This window comes from Leptonychotes weddellii, chromosome 11, assembly GCF_054177405.1.
Source record: "Leptonychotes weddellii isolate Sample4059 chromosome 11, ASM5417740v2, whole genome shotgun sequence".
Lineage (NCBI taxonomy): Eukaryota > Metazoa > Chordata > Mammalia > Carnivora > Phocidae > Leptonychotes > Leptonychotes weddellii.
Window position 1 is genome coordinate 23326081 of NC_138379.1, and position 23748 is coordinate 23349828.

Sequence of the window (23748 nt, forward strand, 5' to 3'; positions counted from 1 at the left end):
ACTGAGCCACCCAGGCGCCCTGGGAGGTCTTTTCAATGCTTTCTAAACCCGGAGGTTAACTTCACAATGCAGAACATTTTTATATATACCAAATACTTATATAATATCAAGAAAGCTGAAAATAAGAGGCACCTGGGTGGCTCAGTCGGTTAAGCATCTGCCTTTGGCTCAGGTCATGATCCCAGTGTCCTGGGATCGAGCCCCGAGTAGGGTTCCCTGCTCAGCGGGGAACCTGCTTCTCCCTCTACCTCGGTCCCTCCTCCTGCAACTTGTGCCAGCTCTTTCTTGCTCTCAAATAAATAAAATCTTTAAAAAAAAAAAAAAGCTGAAAATGAAAGGAACTTTTGGGAAAGCAACTTGGTAACATGCAATGAGAGTCTTACAACTGTTCCTATCCTCTGACATAGTAATCCTATTTAAGAACTTATATTTAGGGGTGCCTGGGTGGCTCAGTCGTTAAGCGTCTGCCTTCGGCTCAGGTCATGATCCCAGGGTCCTGGGATCGAGCCCCGCCTGCTCCGCGGGAAGCCTGCTTCTCCCTCTCCCACTCCCCCTGCTTGTGTTCCTGCTCTTGCTATCTCTCTCTCTGTGAAATAAATAAAATCTTAAAAAAAAAACAACTTATATTTAGGAAATAACCTAAAATATAGAAAAAAGTTTTATGCACAAGGATGTTCATGGCAGGATTAAATAGCAAATAATTATACCTACTCTAATTGTCCATCTTAACAGAGTAATAGTTAACTATATCTATGCAAATGAATTATCTTGCAGCCATTGCAAATGCTTATGGGTAGTTTTAAAAATAATCTAAGTTGGGGCGCCTGGGTGGCTCAGTTGGTTAAGCGACTGCCTTCAGCTCAGGTCATGATCCTGGAGTCCTGGGATCGAGTCCCGCATCGGGCTCCCTGCTCAGCAGGGACTCTGCTTCTCCCTCTGACCCTCCCCCCTCTCATGCTCGCTCTATCTCATTCTCTCTCTCAAATAAATAAATAAAATCTTAAAAAAAAAAAAAATAAATAATCTAAGTTGGTCATAAAAGGGATCCTATGGGGTTGGAACTGCCCAGGACCTTGAATGTAGTGGTGAATACACAAACTTACATAGGGGATACAATTATATAAAAATTAACATACATACACACAAAACACATTCAAGTAAAACTGGAAATCTAAGTGAGGTCACTGGATTGTATCAATGTCCATATTCTAGTTGTGATACACTACAGGTTTGCAAAATGTTAGCTTTGGGGGAAACTGGATAAAGTGTACTGTGTTATTTCTTACAACTCCACATGAATATACAATTATATCAATGACACTTTCAATTAAAAAAAAAAGTGAAAGATTAAGGGTATAATGTTTCTAGAAAAAGTCAGGCCTGCAATGCCCACCAGGAGGACCTCTTTGAGTCAACTGAACACTTGGGCTCATGACACAACCGTAAGCCCCGGGTCTGGCATCATCTAGTCACACAGCCGGCCAACAAGGCAGCACTAACCATTCCTCTTCAGCAAGTTCCAGTAACAGCCAAGAGCAGACAGATCCATGGGAACCACCTGGCTTACAAGCCTCATGTGCTAATATATTTTGTAATAATTCTATGGCACGGCTTCTAGCGTCTCCACTAGGGGCATGACCTGTTATAAAAGCTACTCCCCTAAAGGACATCCAACGTGTGGTGTCCCATCCAGTATTTATAGTTCATTATCATTTCTTTTAGTCCAGATGCAATTTACCAATCCGAGGTCACTTTCCCCATAAGCAATGTTGCATGGTAGCATTTTGAGGCCTAACACCTTTATCTGTTTACAGGAAAAATAGAGCTAAGCAGTTAACCAAAAGTCAAATTATCAGGCAGCATCGTGTCAATCCTTTGTCAATAATATCATAAAAATTATATAAATTTAGGGCACCTGGCTGGCTCAGTCGGTACAGCATGCAACTCTTGATCTTGGGGTCATGAGTACAAGCCCCACGCTAGGTGTGGAGCCTATTTTAAAAAAAAACTATATAAATTTGATTACGATTAGGTTTAAAAATAAACACCCAAAAGACCAAAGGAAGTTAATATTATTATTAATATGACACCTACTGAAACATTTAAGGCTAAAATGTCATAATGTCTGGAAGCTCCTGGGTGGCTCAGTCAATTAGACATCTGACTCTTGATTTTGGCTCAGGTCATGATCTCAGGGTCGTGAGACTGAGTCCCGCGTTGGGCTCCGAGCTCTCTCCCTCTCCACCACACTCCCTTTCTCTCTTTCAAATAAATAAATCTTTAAAACAAACAAACAAAAAACCTGGGAGAGCTGTATAAAGGATATATGAGTGTTCACTGCACGGGTTTTTTGTTTTTGGGTTTTCTTTTTTACAACTTTTTTGTAAGTTTGGAATTTTTCAAAATAAAATGTTGAGGGAGAAAAAATATCAACATGATTAACAGTGATTTTGCCTTTAGATGGTAAAATTATGGGTGATTGTTTTTCCTTCTTTCTACTTTTCTATATTTTACAAAATGTTTGCTTTTTAATTTTTTTTTTTTTTTAATTTATGAGTATCTACACTTGAAGTCCAAATCTGAAAATAGGCTCTGATTGAGCCTGGTGTCCACGCTCAGCAGGGAGTCTATTTGAGACTCTCTCCCTCTTCCCCTCCCCCCACTCTAAGATGAATAAATCTAAAAAGAACAAGAGAAAAGGCTCTGTATTTTAAGCACACTGAAGGTGATTAACATGATTCCCATACCTGAAAAGGGGCACTATTTCCTTAATGTCCTTTAGTTTCCTGACTTCCTCATCTCGAGCAGGTGCACACAGGGTCCCCATCATGCCAATAATGAATTCTGCCAGCTTGGAAATGTCTAAGGCTCCATTCTCTGCTTCTTGCTTTATCAGATCCAGATCCAAGACTTCTGTTATCTGGTTTCTCAGTCTAGTGTGACCAGGCAGCAAGAAAGATAAGAGAGTCTACAAGAGAGCACAGCCAAGTTTAATCAAAGTTTCTTAGTCAGACATCATTTTTTATTATATGCAAAGGAATTTATAATTACCAAATAAGGGCTTATCCATTGTTACTGTAATACAGTTGCTACTGTGATACATATTTTAATCTCTTAACAGTCTATAGAAAACATGCTTACAAATCATTTATTTTTTATTTATTTTTTTAAGATTTTATTTATTTATTTGACAGAGAGAGACACAGCGAGAACGGGAACACAAGCAGGGGGAGTGGGAGGGGGAGAAGCAGGCTTCCCGCGGGGCAGGGAGCCCGATGCGGGGCTCGATCCCAGGATCCTGGGATCATGACCTGAGCCGAAGGCAGACGCTTAATGACTGAGCCACCCAGGCGCCCCTCATTTATTTATTTTTAAAGTAGGCTCTATGCCCCACATGGGGCTCGAACTCATAACCCTGAGATCAAGAGTCGCACACTCTACTGACTGAGCCAGCCAGCTGCCCGTTTGCAAATCATTTAGAGTAGCTATTTAAGCTTCCATTTAAGGTTTATGTAGCAGTCAACCAGATAAAAGATAAACTGTTAAAAGTGAGAAAAAACATAATTAATGTGAGCCTCTGAGCCAACCATAGATGCCAATTTTCACGGATGCATTTCTTCTTTGATACGACCGCTAAAGGCACTTGCAGAAAGAGTCTTAACTTCTACTTATCGCCTTCTCTATCCCACAGACTGAATCACTTTTTGTCCATTATAAATTGAACACATCCACACCTATTAAAATTTTTATAAATCACCCATATTGTAAAATAACTTTTGTTTTCTCTAAATAATTCTGTTTCTAAAAATATAAACCTTCAGGAGCACCTGGGTGGCTCAGTCAGTTAAGTGTCCAACTCCTGGTTTCAGCTCAGGTCACGAATTCAGGGTCATTTGGGTCATGAGATTGAGCCCCATGTTGGGCTCCACACTCAGTGCAGAGTCTGCCTGGATTCTTTCTTCCCTCCCTCTGACCCTGCCCCTGCATGTGTGCTCTCTCTCTCTAAATAAATAAATCTTTAAATATATACCTTCATTTACAAACATAAAACCTTCAGGTTATCATAGCTTGTTTCAAATTTTTAAAAGGGCATTGAGCCAAAAATAGTCTTAATCCACATTTCAGCAAGTACTTTAGCTTATCCTTCGATTTCTTTAGTCTTCTGGTGCAGTAACACAGAGAGGTTAAATACTCCTAACACGCCAGAAAAGCACCACAATTTGCTCTCTGCCTCACCTCTTTGATTTCTCCAACAAGTTTGATGGCATGGTCATATGTCGGGGGCTCTTCACTTAGCTGGATGCTCAAGCAATCCCAAAAAGCTTTATGTACAATCTCCTTTACTCTCTTCTCCAAGCTGGAAACAAATGAAAAAAGAAAAATAAATAAATAAAATATTTGAGCCTCAAATCACTCTCAAAAGCACAAATTCTATAGGTTTAGGGTGAGAAATTTTAAAAATAATTTGGATGAAGAAAAGATTTCCCAGATATACCTTATTTTAAGTTTAGTGATTTATTTCAATAAATACCTCATTGGACAGAATAATTTTCAACTCATTGGACAGATGACATTGGGCCAATTAATAGCATATAACAGTGCCATATGATTAAAAGCATATTGAAAAGTTCAGAGCTGTTTTCTTAATTTTCTTAAGATATTAAGTTTCTTAAGATATTTATGATTAAGTAGTTTAAGATAACAACTCAGCATGTATATAGGCTAAAGGACTTTTTTCCAGAAAATATCCTATTCCTATGTGATCTATGAGACACTTACTTAATTAGGTACCAAACTGTAAAACTAACATATAACATCTCACTAAAACCAGTCTTTAGGGGTGCCTGGCTGGCTTCGTCAGTAGAGCATGATATCAGGGTTAAGAGTTTGAGCCCCACGTTGGGTGTACAAACTACTTACAAATAAAAATCTTAAAAAAAAAAAAAGTATATTATGAGAGCAAAAAAAGTAGTTCTTCATGATTAATGTGAAAAAGTACTGTCTTTGCAGAACATAGAAGAAACGTCCGTAAAGTCATAGAAGGCTCATGTGGGCGACTCTATAGATTGGCAACCCAGCAGCCATTCCTCCTCCTTGGCTAACAGACTCCCAGTGTTTATCACGGCACTTTTACAATTGTAACGGGCAATGATTTTTCTTTCTTATGACAATACATTTTAAAAGGTACACTTTACAATCAAGAGTTTTAGATTTAATAGGATATGTGCCAGGTGCTATGGACATAGAAAATAACACATAATCTTCGTTTTTGTAGAGTTTACACTCTGGTGAAGAACACAGTAAACCAACAACTATAGTACGATGTGACAGTTACAAGAAATGAATGAAACAATACAACGAAAACACAAGATAGGACAGCTAAGTCCTATGCAGTAAGGAGAAGCTGACGTGAAAGATGTCCACAGGAGACTTCCTAGACCTTTTATTTATGATCAGTGGTCCTGAGATCCATTTCCAAGAGTGATTCCAAGTATAGACGTACTGTGGGGTTTTTCTGAGCACCAACATACAAAAGGAAAAAATACATTTGAATATACTGACATCAAGCGGAGAAGACCTTTCCAGAACTGGTAAATGGCAGAGTTCCACTAAACAAGGTAACTCAGTAACCGCCTTACCTGTCTTCTGGTAATTCAACCGGTTTAATCCGAAAGTCTCCATTTACTACAATTTCATGGGCTAGAGCCATGTTAGTGACTCCTTTCGCTGTCTCTAGAAGTTCTTCTACTGTCACAAATCGAGGAGGACTAGCTGTAACAAAACCCAGGGTAAGAGATTTGCTTCTCTAGATAAAAATTTCCATTAGAGTGAGGAGAAGGCAGTGGTTCTGGTACCAGCTAATGATTTTGGTTATGCCTCTGTTTATGAAAATACTCCAGCAATTTCAAACAACAGAATTGTACTTGTTTCATTTTTATTTTAATCTAGAATCCTAAAAACAGAGACCACTTCCAATATTCAAAATATCTGTTTTTTTACTCAAGGCTGGTCCGTGGAAATGATTAAATTAAACTGAGACTTAGGTAAACTTTTTAAGTCACAGAGTATCAAATTTTCCAAGAAGCGGAGGGTTGTTTTCTAATCTCTTTGCTTTTTGTCTATCCTAAATTTAAGAAAGGAGACCCCAGATTTAGGATTTTCTCATTTGCTCCCATCAGCAGTTTACATTTTTCACCACCACTAATACTGTGCCAGGAATGAATCTCCCCAAATTAAAATCTCATCAAGTAGTTTAGGGCACCAGGTGCTATTCAAAAAACTCTAAAGCTACTACATTGTATATGATACTAAAAATGTTTTGAAACCATAATTTGAAAAGCACTGATCTAGAAGATAATTAAGAAGATATATTAATTTTATGTGATGGGGATAAGATCTAGGCTTAAAATGAAATAAATAATGTCACTGGTTTGCACGGGTTTAAGAGTTATAAAGATCTTCTTAGGTCAGTCAAAAATTATTTACCTTCCTCTTTTACTTTTTTCTTTTGCTCACCAAAAAAAGGAACCAAATCTAAGAGCTGGTCCTATCCTGTCTGGTAAAAATCTTTATTCAGTCACATAAGGGGAAGTTGGAAACAACATAAATTCTTCTCAATGTTTCTACAGAATATTAATGAAAATACTAAATAAATAAATAAATAAATCTTGCTTCATGGATATTAGTAAAATATAATGAACATCCAAAAATCAAAGCCCAGATAAAAATTTTCAATATTATTAAGATGTCAATTTCTGCCAAATTAATCTATTGATAAAATGCAATCCCAGTAAAAATTCCAGCAAGCTTTTTTGTTGAAAATGCCAAACTGGGGGTACCTGGGTGGCTCAGTCAGTTGAGCGTCTGCCTTTGGCTCAGGTCATGATCTCAGGGTCCTGGGATCGAGCCCCGCATCGGGCTCCCTGCTCAGCAGGGAGCCTGCTTCTCCCTCTCCCTCTGTGTTCTCTCTCTCAAATGAATAAATAAAATCTTTAAAAAAAAAAGTGCCAAACTGATTTTAGAATTTACATGGAAATGCACAGGACCTACAGAAATGAAAACTATTGTGGAAGAGAATAAAGTTGAAAGACTTTAACTGATTTCAAGAGTTACTTTAAAGCTACAACAATCAAGACAGTGTATTTTTGGCATGAAGATCGATCAAGTGAACAGAAGAGAGGACCCAGAAACAGACTGATACACACATACATACACATACATGTGGTCAATGAGGCAAGATCAGTTTAACTAAATAGTGCTGGAACAATTGGTTCTCTGTATATAAAAGAATGACCCTCAACCCTTACCTCATATAAGTAAAAAGGAACTCAAAATGGACCACAGACCTAAATATAAGAGCTAAAACTATAGAACTCCTATGAGAAAAGACAGGTGAAATCTTTACCTTGAATTAGGTAAAATTTCTTAGAGTAAGATAAAAAAAAAAACTCAACATATAAGAGAAAAAAGATGATAAATTATGCTTTATCAAAATTTAAAACTTTTGGGTGCCTGGGTGGCTTAGTTGTTAAGCGTCTGCCTTCGGCTCAGGTCATTATCCCAGAGTCCTGGGATGGAGCCCTGCATCAGGCTCCCTACTCAGCAGGAAGCCTGCTTCTCCCTCTCCCCACTCCCCCTGCTCGTGTTCCCTCTCTCGCTGTCTCTGTCAAATAAAATAAAATCTTAAAAAAAAAAAAAATTAAAACTTTTATTCTGTGAAAGACTCCTATCAAGAAAATGAAAAGGCATGCCAGATAGGACAGAATATATGCAAAACACATATGTGATAAAGGACTTGTATCCGGAATTAGAAAGAACTCTTATAACTCAAAAATAGACGACAACCAGTAAAAAACGGGCAAAAGATTTGAACAGACATTTCTCCAAAGTAGATACACAAGTGGCCAGTAGGCCATGAACAGCTACTCAACATCATTAATCATCAGTGTGAAATAACAGAAAATATGTATTTTGGTCTCTGCCCCTCTGTTCCTGGCACAAGACTCCTAAAATCCTTCTAATTTCCTAAGTGATAAGAACATTAGGAGCATCTAGTTTTAATATTTGGTTTTTGACCGGGCTCATTGACACCAGGCTCCTGGAAAACCCTTGTTAATTCCTAAGTGATAAGCACAAGCAGCATGTTTTGTTCTGTTGTGACTCTGAATGAGCTCCTGGATGGCTTCTGGATGGGGCTGGTCACCAGATAGACCAAGCCATGATTAGAAGGCTGGATTTTTCAGTCCTGTTCTCCAGAGAGGGTAGAAGGGCTGGAAATGGAGTTAATAATTAATCATGCCTACATGAGGAAGCCTCCGTAAAGTCCCAATAGTAGGGGGTTCAGAGATCTCCCAGGTTGTCCAACACATCCATACTGGGAGGGTGATACACCCCAACTCCATAGGGACAGAAGCTCCTGCACTTAGGACCCTCCCAGACTTCACCCTATGTAGCTCTTCATCTAGCTGTTCATCTGTATTTACCTTTTAATAAACCGGTGAACAGTGTTGCCCTGAGTTCTGTGAGCCACTCTAGCAAATTAATAGAATCCAAGGAGGGGTCACTAGAATCTCCAGTCTATAGCTGACCGGTCAGAAGCAGAGACGACAACCTAGACTTGTGACTGGTGTCCAAAGCAGAGGGATGGGGGGAGGGGGGTATTCCTGTGGGACTAAGTCCTTCACCTGTAATATCTGATGTTATCTCTGGGTAGTGTCAGAATTTAGTTGAAGTGTAAATAGTGTCAGTTGAAGTGTAAGACACCCAGCTGGTGTCACAGAAAATTGATTGGGGGTGGGGAGCCCCACACATTTGGTAACTAGAAGAGGTATACTCTGTGTGAGTAGTAAAAGACACCCAGGAGAAAAACAGAGGAGGAAGGACTGGGTTTTGCCCCACGCAGGTAGAAAACTGTAGGTTTTTCCTTTTAGAATCAGGGAAATGCAAATTAAAACCACACTGAGATACCAATACATACCTACCGGAATGGCCAAAATGAAAGAGACTGATCATACCAAGTCTTGACATAGATGTGGAGCATCTGGAACTCTCGTACATAAACAATGGGAATGAAAAATGGAACCATCACTTTGGAAAACCAGCTCTTGTAAAAGTAAAACATAAACTTAACCACATGACCCAGCAACCCCACTCCTAGGTCTTTACCCAAGAAAACTGAAAACATATGGCCATGTTAAGACCTGTCTTCAAATGTTAATAGCAGCATTCTTCCTAACAATCAAAACCTAGAACTAATCCAAATGTGGATCATCTGCAGAATGGATAAACAAATTGTAATCATACAACGGAAGACTACCCAGCAATAACAAAGGAATAAACTGATACATGCAAAGACATAGATGAATCTTAAAAGCATTATCTCAAGTTAAAGAGTCAGATACAAAAGACTATATACAGTACGATTCCATTTATTTGAAATCATAAAAAGGGCAAAATTATAGTGACAGAAAGCAAGTAAGTGGTTGCCAAAGGCCAGAATTCATTATATGAGGCCACCATTACCCTGATACGAAAACCAGACACTACAGGGAAAGAAAAGTACAGGTCAACATCCCTGAAGAACATAGATGCAAAGATCCTCGACAAAATATAGAAAACCAAATTGAACAATACATTAAATGGATCATACACGATGATCAAATGGTGGGAAAGATTCACTGTGCAGGGGCATGGGAATTCAGGGAGGTGATGAAAATGTTCTAGCAGCTCATAATTGTGGTAGTAGTGACACAACTGTAAATGCATTTGTCAAAACTCAAATATGTACTTAAAATTCAATTTTATTACGTATAAATTATACCTCAATAAAATTGATTAAAAATTCAAAGGCACTGAGCAGGAATTTGCTATATGCATACTGATTATTAAATTTATTCAAGCTAATATATATATATATATTTTTTAAAGATTTTTATTTATTTATTTGTCAGAGAGAGAGCACAAGCAGGGGGAGCAGCAGAGGGAGAGGGAGAAGCAGGCTCCCCACTGAGCAGGGAGCCCAATGTGGGACTCGATCCCAGGACCCTGGGATCATGACCTGAACCGAAGGCAGACGCTTAACGACTGAGCCACCCAGGCGTCCCTATATATATATTTTTTAAAGATTTTATTTATTTATTTGACAGAGAGAGACACAGCGAGAGAGGGAATACAAGCAGGGGGAGTGAGAGAGGGAGAAGCAGGCTTCCCGCTGAGCAGGGAGCCCAACGCGGGGCTCGATCCAAGGACCCTGGGATCATGACCCGAGCCGAAGGCAGACGCTTAACAACTGAGTCACCCAGCTAATATTTTCTGTTGCCATTTATCAGAAAATGGAACTTCCATTGTGGTATATCAATAGTGAGGATCAGAAGTTAAAGTTATTAAATTCCATCGGGCTCTTATCTTTTTTAAGATTTTTTTTTTTAAAGTAATCTTGGGGCGCCTGGGTGGCTCAGTCATTAAGCGTCTGCCTTCGGCTCAGGTCATGATTCCAGGGTCCTGGGATTGAGCCCCGCATCAGGCTCCCTGCTCGGCAGGAAGCCTGCTTCTCCCTCTCCCACTCCCCCTGCTTGTATTCCTGCTCTCACTGTGTCTCTCTGTCAAATAAATAAATAAAATCTTTAACAAAAAAAGAAAAGTAATCTCTACACCCAACGTGGGGCTCAAACTCACAACCCCGAGATCAAGAGCCACACGCTCTAATGACTTAGCCAGACAGGCACGCCAAGTTTTTCTCTCCTAAAGAGATTCAGGATTGTCACCAGGGCTTCCAAGTTATGTTTTAGCCTTGGTTTTGCAAAAATCTTCAAATGTCTAATCATCTTAAACTTCTGAAAATAACAAACACTTTTCACAGTAAATTTCCCATTTTTCACCAATTTGGGGCATTTCGGTGATGAGAAATAGACCCTGTTTGCATGCCACCTAGTCATGAAACACAATGGAAAGAGCACGTCAGGAAGAAATTCAGTTCCCTCTAACCAAGACTCTTGAATGTGACCTTCAACAAGTCATTTAAATCTTCCAGGGCCAGAGGCGCCTGGCTGGCTCAGTCAGTTAAGCATCTGACTCTTAGTTTCAGCTTCGGTTGTGATCTCAGGGTCGTGGGGTTGAACCCTGGGAGGAGCCCAGCACTCGGCAGGGAGTCCGCTTGGGATTCTCTCTCTCTTCATCTCCCTCTGCCCCTAAATCTTTAAATCTTCCAGGGCTATTATTTCCTAATATGCAAAAAGAAGATAACCGAAGGAATGTTCTATGAAAGAGGAGACTCTTCCAAATTATAGGTAAGTGTGTTCTCAGGGTTTTGGGTACACTTGGGACAAAACAGTTTGTACCGAGTGCTGAGAACATCAGACACCAGCTTACAGGAGCTGTCCAACTTAGAGACTACTTAAAATCAAACTTATTAATGAAGGGTACCTGATAAAAAGAGATAAAAGCTATAATTCTAAGATATCAGGATACGTTACAGATCTACACACACAGGAATTGTTCACTGCATACTAATTACAGGGTTGTGGGATGGGATTGTTTTGTATTTGAGAATTCTCAAATGGCAAATGTCACCCAAAACTACTCTAGAGTACAGTGAAGCAAGAGTAAAGTTTATCCACAGAACTTACTGCACTGTGTAGAAATTGCTTGTTACTTTGTCTTCCTCACTAGACGGCAAGCTCCATGAACAAAGAGATTATGAGGGCCTGCTGGCTCACTACTGGATTCCTGATACACAGTATGCACTTAATAAATATTGGCTGATTGAACACAGAGACACCATAATTCAAAGTCTAGTCATGAGCTTTAAAAATGTAAGAACTTAGGGGTGCCTGGCTGGCTCAGCTGGAAGAGCTTGCAACTCAATCTCGGGGTTGTGAGTTCAAGCCCCACACTGGGTGTGCAGATTACTGAAATAAATAAACAAATCAAAATGTAAGAATTTAGTGCCATCCATTTATCTAAGGATGCCTGGGATGTACTAATTAAATTCACAGGGGTGGGGTGCCTGGCTGGCTCAGTCAGTAGAGTATGTGATTCTCATCTCAGGGTTGTAAATTTGAGCCCCATGTTGGGTGTAGGGATTACTTAAAAATAAAATCTTTAGGGGCACCTGGGTGGCTCAGTCGGTTGAGCATCTGACTCTTGGTTTCAGCTCAGGTCATGATCTCAGGATTTTGAGATGGAGCCCTATGTTGGGCTCTGTGCTCAGCATGGAGTCTGCTTAAGTCTCTCTCTCTCTCCTCCCCCTGTAACCCCCCCGTCCCCTGCCCATGTGCACGTGTGCCCCCTCTCTCTCCAAAATAAATAAATCTTTAAAAAAATAAATAAAAATCTTTTTTTAAATGCAAGAACTTAGTGTCATCCATTTATCTGAGGATGACTGGGATCTACTAATTAAACTCACAAAGACCTGATTTAATAAATCAAAATGCTAAATGGAAAATATTAACTGGAATAACAATTGATGTTTTTCATCTGAATACAGCATCTCTTACTGGTCAACAGGTGATTAAACACCAGAACAGAAGGCGCTTTGTGAGCAGAGAAGCATGTGGTAGTAGAGTATCTCAGAGGAGAAGTTATAGCAGACTGATCCTTACTCTGAGGAGCTCTATGTTGAAAGAACATATCATCTTTTAGAATCAAATCACCACCTCAGATTAGTGCCAACCAATTCTCACAAGCCAGCCATTTTTTCTTTTTCAACATTCTCTATCACTAAAGGTTCTGCACCGAAATTCCAACGTGTGCGGGGGCAAGCAGTTGTCACACACCAGCCATTCAATTTTGACACTATCTACTTGCAGGTAGCATCAGATCTCACAAGTTAGGGGCTGGGTTCTATAAAACTGCCCCAGTCGCAAGTCCACATTGTCACCTGTGCTATAGATCAGAGGTTCCAACGACTCCCGCCTCTTGTTTAATTTTTTTTTAAAGATTTTATTTATTTATTTGAGAGAGAGAATGAGAGACAGAGAGGACGAGAGGGAAGAGGGTCAGAGGGAGAAGCAGACCCCCCGCTGAGCAGGGAGCCCGATGTGGGACTCGATCCCGGGACTCCAGGATCATGACCTGAGCCGAAGGCAGTCGCTTAACCAACTGAGCCACCCAGGCGCCCTTGTTTGATTAATTTGCTACAGCGGCCCATAGAACTCAGAGAAACACTTTACTTACCAGATTCCTGGTCTAGTATAAAAGGATATAACTCCGGAGCAGCCAGATGAAGAGATGCGTGGGGCAAGGTACGGGAAAGGGGGCGGAGCTTCCATGCTCGGAGCACCCCACTCTCCCAGCACCACCACGTGTTTACCAACCCTCTCCCAAAGCTCTCCCAAAACAGTCCTCTTGGGTTTTTATGGAGGTTTCATTATATAGGCATGACTGATTAAATCACTGGCCATTGGCCGGGCACCTGGGTCGCTCAGTCGGTTAAGCGGCCGACTCTTGATTTCAGCTCAGGTCATGATCTCAGGGTCCTAGGCTAGAACCCTGGCGCGGCTCCCTACCGGCTCTATGTTTGGTGGGGAGTCTGCTTGAGGATTCTCTCTCCGCCCCTCCCCCCACGTGCCTGTGCTTGTGCAGGCACGTGCTCTTTCCCTCTCTCAAATCTTCAAAAAACAAAAAAAGAAAGAAAGAAAGAAATCACTGGCCATTGGCAATTGATTCAACCTCCAGCCCCTCTTCCTACTCTGGAGGTTGGGGGATGGGACTGAAAGTTTCAACCCTCTAATCACATGACTGTGTCCCCTGGCAACCAGCCCCCATCCTTCAGAGACCTAGGTGGTTTCCAGTCGCCTCATTAACATAACAAAAGACACCTTTCTAGGGCTCAGCACTTAGGAAATTCCAAAGGAGCTCTTTGCCAGGACTGGACAAAGACCAAATATAGTTCTTATTTTATAAATCACAATATCACAGGTACCAATAGCAATTCTGCCTTTAAAATATTACTCTATTATAATTTGCAGGGCTAAAGGTTATTTTTTGCTATTTACATTTTAACTTGTAGCATTCCAGAAGTGATTTTAGAGTTACTATGAACTCAAATGTCTGCAGTTAATTTCATATTTTATAAATTCTTATTTATGATCTATGTGATCAGTGATGCTTCCTGATGTGGTCCTCAGATTATGGGGTCTGAGCTTTACCACAGAGGCCCACTGCCCTGTGCCTACCTACTATTATAAGGAGCGAGAGCAAGGAAGCCAGAGGAATATTTTAGGGCACTGACTTTATACCTCATTTTGGTATAGACTTCTAAAAGAATTTAATGAAATATTCCATGACTTTCTTCCTAAAAAAATGCATATGCACACAAATGTTGATATACTTTTCTGGCTGTTCCTAGGACCCCCTAACACTTAATCATGGGTCCCAGGTAAGTACTCTTGCCTTAAGGATATAACTACACACAATCTCGGATAATATAGTCTAGTGTTGGCTTGACATTAATTTGGAGTCATGCCAGTAGACTGACAGGATGCCAAAGGCATGGCCATCAATCAAAGAATGACTAAAGATCTATACCACTGGTCCTCCTTATCAGAAACTGTAGGTGATAAAACCATCATGTTGGCCATATACATCCAAATTACAGCAATCAGTCCTGGTATCTTTTTTTTTTTTTTAAAGGTTTTATTTATTTATTTGACAGAGAGAGACACAGTGAGAGAGGGAACACAAGCAGGGGGAGTGGGAGAGGGAGAAGCAGGCTTCCCACGGAGCAGGGAGCCCGATGTGGGGCTCGATCCCAGGACCCTGGGATCATGACCTGAGCCGAAGGCAGACACTTAACGACTGAGCCACCCAGGCGCCCCTGGTCCTGGTATCTTTAAATGCAACAGATGACATGCCAGTAGTATTAACAATTAATATTTATTGAGCATTTATTAGGTGCCACGCATTACTCTAAATGCTTTACATGAATTCATTTAATCTTTACAACCATCCTAAGAGATAAGTGTATTTTCATTTTAAAAATGAGAAAACAGGGGCGCCTGTCTGGCTCAAGTCAGTAGAGCACATGACTCCTGATCTCGGGGTTGCGACTTCAAGCCCCACATTCGGCATGGAGCCTACTTTAAAAAAAATAAAAATAAAAAAACAGGGGTGGCTTTTTTTTTTGCCTCGTTGCATCCGAGAGAGCAAGATGGGTCACCAGCAGCTCTACCGGAGCCATCCCAGGAAATTTGGCCAGGGTTCTCGTTCCTGCCGCGTCTGCTCAAACTGGCACAGTCTGAGCCGGAAATACGGCCTCAATATGTGCCGCCAATGTTCCCGTCAGTACGCAAAGTATGATACAGGCTTCATTAAATTGGATTAAGTGAACTTCCTTGAACTGGTCATCCAAGATAACCTACCTTAACTGCAGATATCCAAGACACCTACTTTAATGCCAACTCATTGTACATAAAATAAAAATACTCCAATTAAAAAAAAAAAATAGGGCAGCCTGGCTGTCTCAGTCAGTATAGCATGCGACTCAATCTCAGGGTTGTGAATTCGAGCCCCAGGTTGGGTATAGATTACATAAAATTAAAATCTTAAAAAATAAATAGAAATGAGAAAACAGAAGCTTTCTAACTGTACGTATTAGAGATCAATATGACCAAAGTCATATTTGCTTACAGTGAGCTCTTTGTACTCTGGCTGCTGGGAGAACCCTACTTTTTTCTGCAAAGATAATTTTTTCTGCAAGGCCTAACACATGCATGATAGACTTATCAACAGCATGTTTCCCTGAACTTATTGGTGTATCTATCAAAATCTATGTGATACTAAATCACAATAAAATGGGGCCCATAATGTTTGCTATAAGAATACTATATTGTGGGGCACCTGGGTGGTTAAGCATTGGTTAAGCATCTGCCTTCAGCTCAGGTCCTGATCTTAGGGTCCTGGGATTGAGCCCTGTGTTGGGCTCTCTGCTCATCAGGAAGTCTGCTTCTCCCTCTCCCCTGGCAACCTCCCCACTCCACCCCAAGCTCTCTCTCACTCTCAAATAAAATCTAAAAAGGAAAAAAAAAAATACTATGCTGAGGGGCGCCTGACTGGCTCAGTCAGTAAAGCATGCAACTCTTCCTCTCAGAGTCCTGAGTTCAAGCCCCACACTGGGCATAAAGCTTCCTTAATTTAAAAAAAAGGGGAGGGGGCGCCTGCGTGGCTCACCCATTAAGCGTCTGCCTTTGGCTCAGGTCATGGTCCCAGGGTCCTGGGATGGAGCCCCACATCCGGTTCCCTGCTTGGCAGGAAGCCTGCTTCTTCCTCCCCACTCCCCCTGCTGTGTTCCCGCTCTCGCTGTGTCTCTGTCAAATAAATAAATAAAATCTTTAAAAAGAAAAGAATACTGTGTGGACTAATAAATTACCTGGGAAGAGCTTTGATCATTTTAAAAGAAACACACCTGAAACCCCAAAAATGTTCATATTTCTTTCAAATATGAAGAACTACTGATCATCTACACTTTAAAGAGATAACATCAGCACCGACATTTTTAGACTATGACACTCCCTCTTAAAACTTTCATTTTTGGACTCACTTCAAAAAGCTTAAGTATTCTTAAAAAAAGACATGAGTTGGGGCGACTGCTGGGAATACTTGCGGAAATTACCACCCTTTCATCCTTGAGGCCCTGCTCCCTGCCAGGGATCTGAAATGACTTCACCACACATTCAGCAAACTGAATCCCCTCAACCTCGTGGGAACTAAGCCCCCAGGCAATGGAGTTAGGGTGTGGTGACCTCACTCACATTCAAAACCTATTTCTTTTTTAACCTGCACAAGCACAGTCCTGGCTGGAACCTGCCTCACACTTTTCAGATGTTTTTTAAATTAAAGCTACAATTTGCACTCCACCCTATTTCTCAGAGCACTTCAGAGAAAGTGGAATGCCACAGAGACTGCAGGAAGATAGGAATATTCTGGACATGATCCTAAAATTTTTAATTTCTCAAGCAATTGAAAACCCACAAGTGGGGACGCCCGGGGGGCTCAGTCATTTAAGCGTCTGCCTTCCGCTCAGGTCAGGATCTCTGGGTCCTGGGATCAGCCCTGCAGGGCTTCCTGCTCAGCAGGGCGTCTCCTTCTCTCTCCCTCTCTCTCTGCCACTCCCCACCATGTGCTTTTTCTCTCTCTCTCTCTCTCAAATAAATAAAATCTTAAAAACAAAAAAAAAGAAAGTCCACAAGTGAATAGGCTGCCAGTTGAGAAACTTGGCTATTCTTAAATACTAGTTATCGGCAATGTTATCATATTAGAACCCAGCTCAGGGCCACAAGTACAAGGAAGCCTAATCAAAATATCATCTGAAAACAATAATATGGCTTCTAACCAAAGTCAAATTTGCTTACAGTGAGGTCTTTGCACTCTTTGGGTGCTGGGAGAAACCGACTTTATTGTTTTCTGTAGAGCTTCATCAGAACCTTCCACAGCATCTTCAAGGTCTTGCTCAGAATCATTCGATTTTGATTTTCCGGCTTCATTTATATTGGGCTTGCCAGGGTTTTCGGACATTCTCAATTAAGTTTATTTACTTTCCTAGGAAAGAAAAAAAAAAGTGAACCAAATGTTCTGGCTCTGTCACTAACTAGCAGTAGGACTCTTGGCAAATCATTTATTTTCTTTGGGTTTCAATTTTCTCACCTGTAAGAATGAATGGGCTTGCGAAGATCTTATCCAGCTATCATATTCTACCTCAATGATTAAACAGATACATGTAAAATGACACTTATGATTTATCAAATTTATGGACCTGTACCTCAGAGAGCGACGAGTTTGAATATTTTTGTCCCACTTCTAAGTACCATGTCAAAAGAAAACAGGACCTTACATTGTCGGAAGATAATACTATCAGCTGCCTGCTTCTATTTTAATCAAAAAGTGATTCAATTCTTCCATTCTTTACTTTCATTCCTGAGAGTGGATATGAAAAGTCGTTGGAAATCATGTTTTAACTTCGCTTCCAAATGAAGACACTGGGCTGAGGAGCTGGTTCTCTGATTCTGTTGTGTGAATAACTAGGGATGACACATAGAAGGTAGAATCTTACAAAGCATGTAAGAATATGTGGGGCAAATATTTTTATTAACTTCTTGCCAATCAGCAGGAAAAGATGGTAAGGAGGACGTTGCAAACAACCACAATGTATGGGGTTGGGTGGGGTTTTAATTTTTAAGTTGCTGGTTAGAACAGTAATAATACTTAACACATTGGTTTGGGCCAGTTAAAAAAAAAAAAGGGGGAACTTGCAATTGTAGCCTCTTTTTACTGTAAAAGTTTTTCTCGGGGCGCCTGGGTGGCTCAGTTGGTTAAGCGACTGCCTTCGGCTCAGGTCATGATCCTGGAGTCCCTGGATCGAGTCCCGCATCGGGCTCCCTGCTCGGCAGGGAGCCTGCTTCTGCCTCTGACCCTCCCCCCTCTCATGTGCTCTCTGTCTCAAATAAATAAATTTAAAAAAAATCTTTAAAAAAAAAATTAAAAAAAGTTTTTCTCAAGTTTTTTACCCCCGAGTTTTTTCTAGAGTTCTCTCTTCCTAAGGTGTTTCTAATTAAGGGAGAAGACAGACACAATGTTTCTGCATTCACAATACTGCAAATAATTAGCATTTGTACCATCAGCACTTGGAGATCACAAAACATTGTCATAAACACTAATTAGTCTTTATTATATACCTTGGAGGGTAATCCAGGGATGAAAAGAAATGTTGACTGCTTCCAAAAGGTCTGGCAGACTCTCTTTTGCACATTAGACAGACGAATCGCTTGATATAATTATCTGAACTTTCAGAATCCTCCATTAAGTAGAATGAAGTTACTGGAATTGACATTTTCAGGCCTGTATTTTTTTTCCAGGGCTGTATTATTTTTTTAAGATTTTATTTATTTATTTGACAGAGAGAGAGACAGCGAGAGAGGGAACACAAGCAGGGGGAGTGGGAGAGGGAGAAGCAGGCTCCCCGTTGAGCGGGGAGCCTGATATGGGGCTCAATCCCGGGATCATGACCTGAGCCGAAGGCAGACACTTAATGACTGAGCCACCCAGGGGCCCCTCCAGGCCTGTATTATTAATATGAAGGTTGCTTTAATGCAGTTCCCCTTACCTTCCAACATCCCACTCCAGACACCCATTTCCTCTGTCCTAAATCCTATTAGGCTCTGGATATGCTCCAAGATCCAAAAGGTAACACTGCCAGCATATTCTATGAGAAAGGACAAACACACACTTCTAATTTTATCCTCTTCACATGCTGAGAATGACCTCAGAAAGGATGAAGTAACTCTTAACTGCGCAGTCAGGAGGAAGGCATGCTTTTCTCTAACGCTCAGTTTAATAAACTAACCCCACCTTTTAAGATTCAGCTCGAGTCCTACTCCTCCCAGGACACTTCCCCACAGTGTCTGCACCTTTCTCTGAACTCCTGTCCGGCTAGTTACTGCACATCTGGCATGCATCATTGCCTTAGATCCAATTCAACATACACTTATTTAAATAGGCCTGGAGAGGGAAACATGCTCACAAGGAAACGGAGTGAAGCTTAAGCTTTGGTGGCATGATGAAACCACTAAAGGAACATAGTGGAGGGATTAAGGAATTCCGCCTGGAAGGAGGCTGGGATAACCTTCCCGGAAAAGGGGACATTGGAGCCGTTCTTTAGAAAAGAGCAGGATTTCACGCAATTAAAAAATATCTAGAGTGAGAGAGGAGGTGGAAAGGGGGGCATTTCACTCAGAGGGCACATGTGAAGGCACATGAAAATGAGAAAACTAGTGGCAGGTGATGAAGAGGGAAAGGTGGGTTGGGGGGAGCCTGTAAAATTGCTAGTTTTATTAAAAATAACTCTTCACCTAGATTTTTAACTTCTTCATGCCCAACACCAACCATATTTCCCACATATGCTCCATCCGTGTAAGTCTATGTTCCAAACAGATGCCCACTAAGTATTTGGTGACAGCGGTGTCATCTCTGTTGATGTCAGCGTGTGGGCAAAGGAGGGGCGTTGGTCTCAGGACGTACCTGGGTTCCAATTTTGGCTCTTTACTAGCTGGGGAACTTCAGTTTCCTCATCTGTAAAATGCAGCTGCCTACTTCTTCGATTTGGGGGTAAGATGAGACGACAGAATGTGCAGCTGGTACACTACAGGCTTTCCACAAAGCGGAGCTATAATTACTGGAACTGGTAGCTACAGGAACCACGGATTGCTTACAGCGTGCTCATTCAACAGTCACCAACTCCTCCGCCTGGAAAGGGAACCGGGGGTAGCAGGATCCTCGCACTGGTCCTAAAGACCTCCTACCCGAGCTACACGCCGGGCCCTAAAGCCGCCACAAGAGACTCCCCAGCAGAAAAGGTCTCTGAGCAAAGGAAAGGCGCCCTGTCTACAGTCGCCGGGAGCCGCTCCCTCCTGCACCCAGCGCCACTCAAGCTCAGCGCCCGGATTCCGTTGTAAACAACTGTTCGGGCCGGCGAGGGAGTGGCGGGCCGGCAGCTAGCGATGGCAGAGGGGCGCGCTAGGAGCACGGCCTCGAGCGCTGGGACAAAGGCCACCCTACGCCGCACCCCGCCGCCGTCCCTGCCTCCACCCGACAGCACGGAGCCCGACCTGCCCTGAGGAGGCGAAGACATGCCTGTGATTTCCACCTGGCGCCTCCCGTGCGGGCCCCGCAGGGCTGCTAGCCTCTGCGTCCGCTTCCCTCACCTGCCGCGGAGTTCTTCCTCCTGCCGCTCGGGCGGGGAATGAGACGGGCGGCGGAGGCGCGGAGCGATGCGCGGCGAGCACGGGACACTTCAGCCTCTGCCCTTCCGAGGCCGCATCCCTCGCCGCGCTGCGGGCCGTCCTCCCCGCCCGGCTCCGGTGGGTAGCGGCCAGTGTGGCCGCTCCTCAAACGTCGGGAAGGAGGAGGCAGCCCTTTAGCCGGGAGGTGCCCGCCCCTCGTAGGGCGGCGCCATGTTTCCGTACGGAAAGGCGGGAGGCGCGGTCCCGTACGCGCGGAGTTTGCTCAATGGGCGGGAGCTCGAGCCGGGCGGCGCCATGTTTCCGTACGGAGATGAGAGAGGCGGGCTCCGAGTCGGCAGACAAGGCTCAGTGGGCGGTGGCTCGGAGCCAGGTGGTGCCCGCTCCACTCAGGGCGGCGCCATGTTTCCGTACAGAAAGGTGGGCGCTGTTGGGAGAGTGTGAGGCGGGAGAGGAACACGTGGTAGAGCCGGCGCGGAGTCTGTCAAATGAAAGAAAAAGGCCGCTTATTCGCAACCTCGTTCAAAGCCTTCCCCGCCCGGGTTTTCGAACTTCAATATTACCATGTTTCGTCACTGCACATAGTTTATTATTCTACCTAATCTGGGCTGTTAAAAAAAAAAAAAAAGCCATGCTTACCACCTAGATAGCCAAGCCTCACTTTAATGGCACAGATTCATTTTGGTTTGGGGATCCTCTCTTACCTAAGTGGTTGCTACACTTTGTCGATAGAAAGAGCGAGACTTCAGCCCGGAAGAGACGCGGGGCAAGGGGACGAACGGTTCCCATGAGGGTTCAGCTCGGTGTAGGTACATAAACAACAGTGAGGACTTGGAGCATTTTATGACTGTGTTCTAGAAGGGGAAAATACGCTAAGACAAGCCCGTTTTGGAGCCCATCTGCCTCTATCACAGGAAGTGGGGGCCGTGATTATCTCGGCACTGGACTAGTGGCTGCTCCAAAAAAACCATGCTTTTCTCACCTTTTAGCAGTAGGATAGCAAACTACGTGAACAGAGTTTTTGTACCTAATCTTAAAATGTAAAAGCTATCTGAGGCGTCTGGGTGGCTCAGTTGTTAAGTGTCGGCCTTCGGCTCAGGTCATGATCCCAGGGTCCTTCCTGCTCCGTGGGAAGCCTGCTTCTCCCTCTCCCACTCCCCCTGCTTGTGTTCCTTCTCTCGCTGTCCCTCTCTCTGTCAAATAAATAAAATTTTTAGAAAAAAAATTAAAAGCTATGTGATTAACTGTTCATTTTGTAGAGATGCTATAAGACTTAGCATAAGTCATGTATGCCTTAATTAAACAAAATGAGGGTAATAATCTAGTCTCCTACCCGTAGCTTATAAAACTTGTTAAATTTAAATAACTAGAAAAGCAAGATGAAGTGAAATGAGTGCTTTCAAACACTACTAAATAGATCACATTAAGAATCAAACCATTCACTAACTAGCACATTAGGTATTTTTTCTTAAATACATAAGCACATCAAAGTCCTCAATGAGGATTCACTTTAGGAGAGAAAAAAACAAAACCCTTAAGATACTCAACCACCTGGAATAAAGATTCACCAAGAAAACATTAAGCTCTCACTGTGGAGTCCAGACTAATATACCATACAGTCTCTAGATTAGTGGTTCTCAAACTACACCCTAAAATTGTCTGGGGTGTGGGCATTCTAAAACGATCATCTGAAACTCTGGGGGTGATGCTGGGGGAAAAACTGTTAAGCTTTCCAGGTGATTCAAATGTGCAGCTAGGCAAGAACCACCTCCCCAGAGAGATCCACCCTTGCCCCCGCCACATCTACACCCCTAGCGAGAGTCCACTACCTTCCTTGAAGGATTAATATAAACAATTTTCACTTGTGGAGGGGACACTGTTACAGTATTAAAACCATTGATTTGACTTGTAATGGTTACTTTTTATCTTCTGATATACTTGGAATTATTTCAAATATTAAAAACATATGGACACCTTGTTTGATTTTTTTGGCTTCAAGCACTGGAAACTCAAACTACTTCAAAATAAAGGGAGTTCACAGCAAGGCTCCCTAGGGTTTGGAAGGAGAAAGCCAGCAGCTGTTCTAGAGAGCAGTACTGTTCTATCATCTCCCCAAGACACACAGGATGGCTCTCATCACATCTCTACTCCTTGCTGCAATCCCCAGCACCCCTCTGAATCACAGACTGGTTTCTCTATTTTCTTAGTTGTTGCTTCCTCCTAATTTGGATTTTTCTATATAGAATTTCCTTGAGCAAGCTGATTTTTGTGCAAAATCAGTCATTTGCCTATAGGTAAGCTGTTCTTGGATCAGTGCTTAGCCCTGGTCTACTTAGCTAGAGTGGTGGCAAGGCTCATAGTCACCTAGGCATCAGGTGTCTAAGTGGGGCCGGGTCCCCAAGGGGATATCATGGATGAGGGCACACAGCAAGCAGCTGGCAGTTTTAGTGATACAGGAGGGGTGCCCACAGCATTCATGGTAGCACAGGACCCGCACTTTAAAACGTTGACCATGCTTGCGGCGCCTGGGTGGCTCAGCCAGTTAAGCAGCTGCCTTCGGCTCAGGTCATGATCCCAGGGTCCTGGGACTGAGCCCAGCATCGGGCTCCCTGCTCAGTGGGGAGCCTGCTTCTCCCTCTCCCTCTGCCTGCCTCTCTGCCTACTTGTTCTCTCCCTTTGTCAAATAAATAAAATCTTAAAAAAAATAAAAAATAAAACTTTGACCATGCTTGCAGTAAACAGGACCAATTTTTCTTAAACTTTATTCTTGCTTAGGAAGTTTGAGGTAAACTGATCTTGCTAGAATTTTCCATGAAATGAATGCCGCTGCTTCTAGGAACATGAATATAATAACTAGGCAGGGGCACCTGGGTGGCTCAGTTGGTTGGGCGACTGCCTTCGGCTCAGGTCATGATCCTGGAGTCCCGGGATCGAGTCCCGCATCAGGCTCCCTGCTCGGCAGGGAGTCTGCTTCTCCCTCTGACCCTCCTCCCTCTCATGCTCTCTGTCTCTCATTCTC

General features: G+C 42.5%; 1 protein-coding gene and 1 pseudogene across 7 annotated transcripts in view; one reads left to right on the plus strand and one right to left on the minus strand.

The window, feature by feature from the left end:
* TCP11L1 (t-complex 11 like 1) overlaps positions 1 to 20930 on the minus strand; it is a 38573-nt gene extending 17643 nt beyond the window's left edge. For 2 of the 7 annotated variants that reach the window (XM_081798369.1, XM_081798368.1), the window contains exons 1-5: positions 20694 to 20930; positions 17349 to 17535; positions 5640 to 5772; positions 4237 to 4357; positions 2748 to 2968 (exon numbers count right to left, since the gene is read on the minus strand). In XM_081798369.1, coding sequence (XP_081654495.1) covers positions 2748 to 2968; positions 4237 to 4357; positions 5640 to 5772; positions 17349 to 17511 — 638 coding nt within the window. In that variant the 5' untranslated portion in view covers positions 17512 to 17535; positions 20694 to 20930. Of the gene's footprint in view, positions 1 to 2747; positions 2969 to 4236; positions 4358 to 5639; positions 5773 to 16167; positions 16305 to 17348; positions 17536 to 20010; positions 20236 to 20693 lie in introns of those variants that run through there. The other 5 variants (XM_081798370.1, XM_081798371.1, XM_081798372.1 and 2 more) reach the window with 5 other exon arrangements.
* On the plus strand, positions 15120 to 15409 carry LOC115943208 (small ribosomal subunit protein uS14 pseudogene; annotated as a pseudogene).
* Positions 20931 to 23748: the final 2818 nt, after the last annotated feature.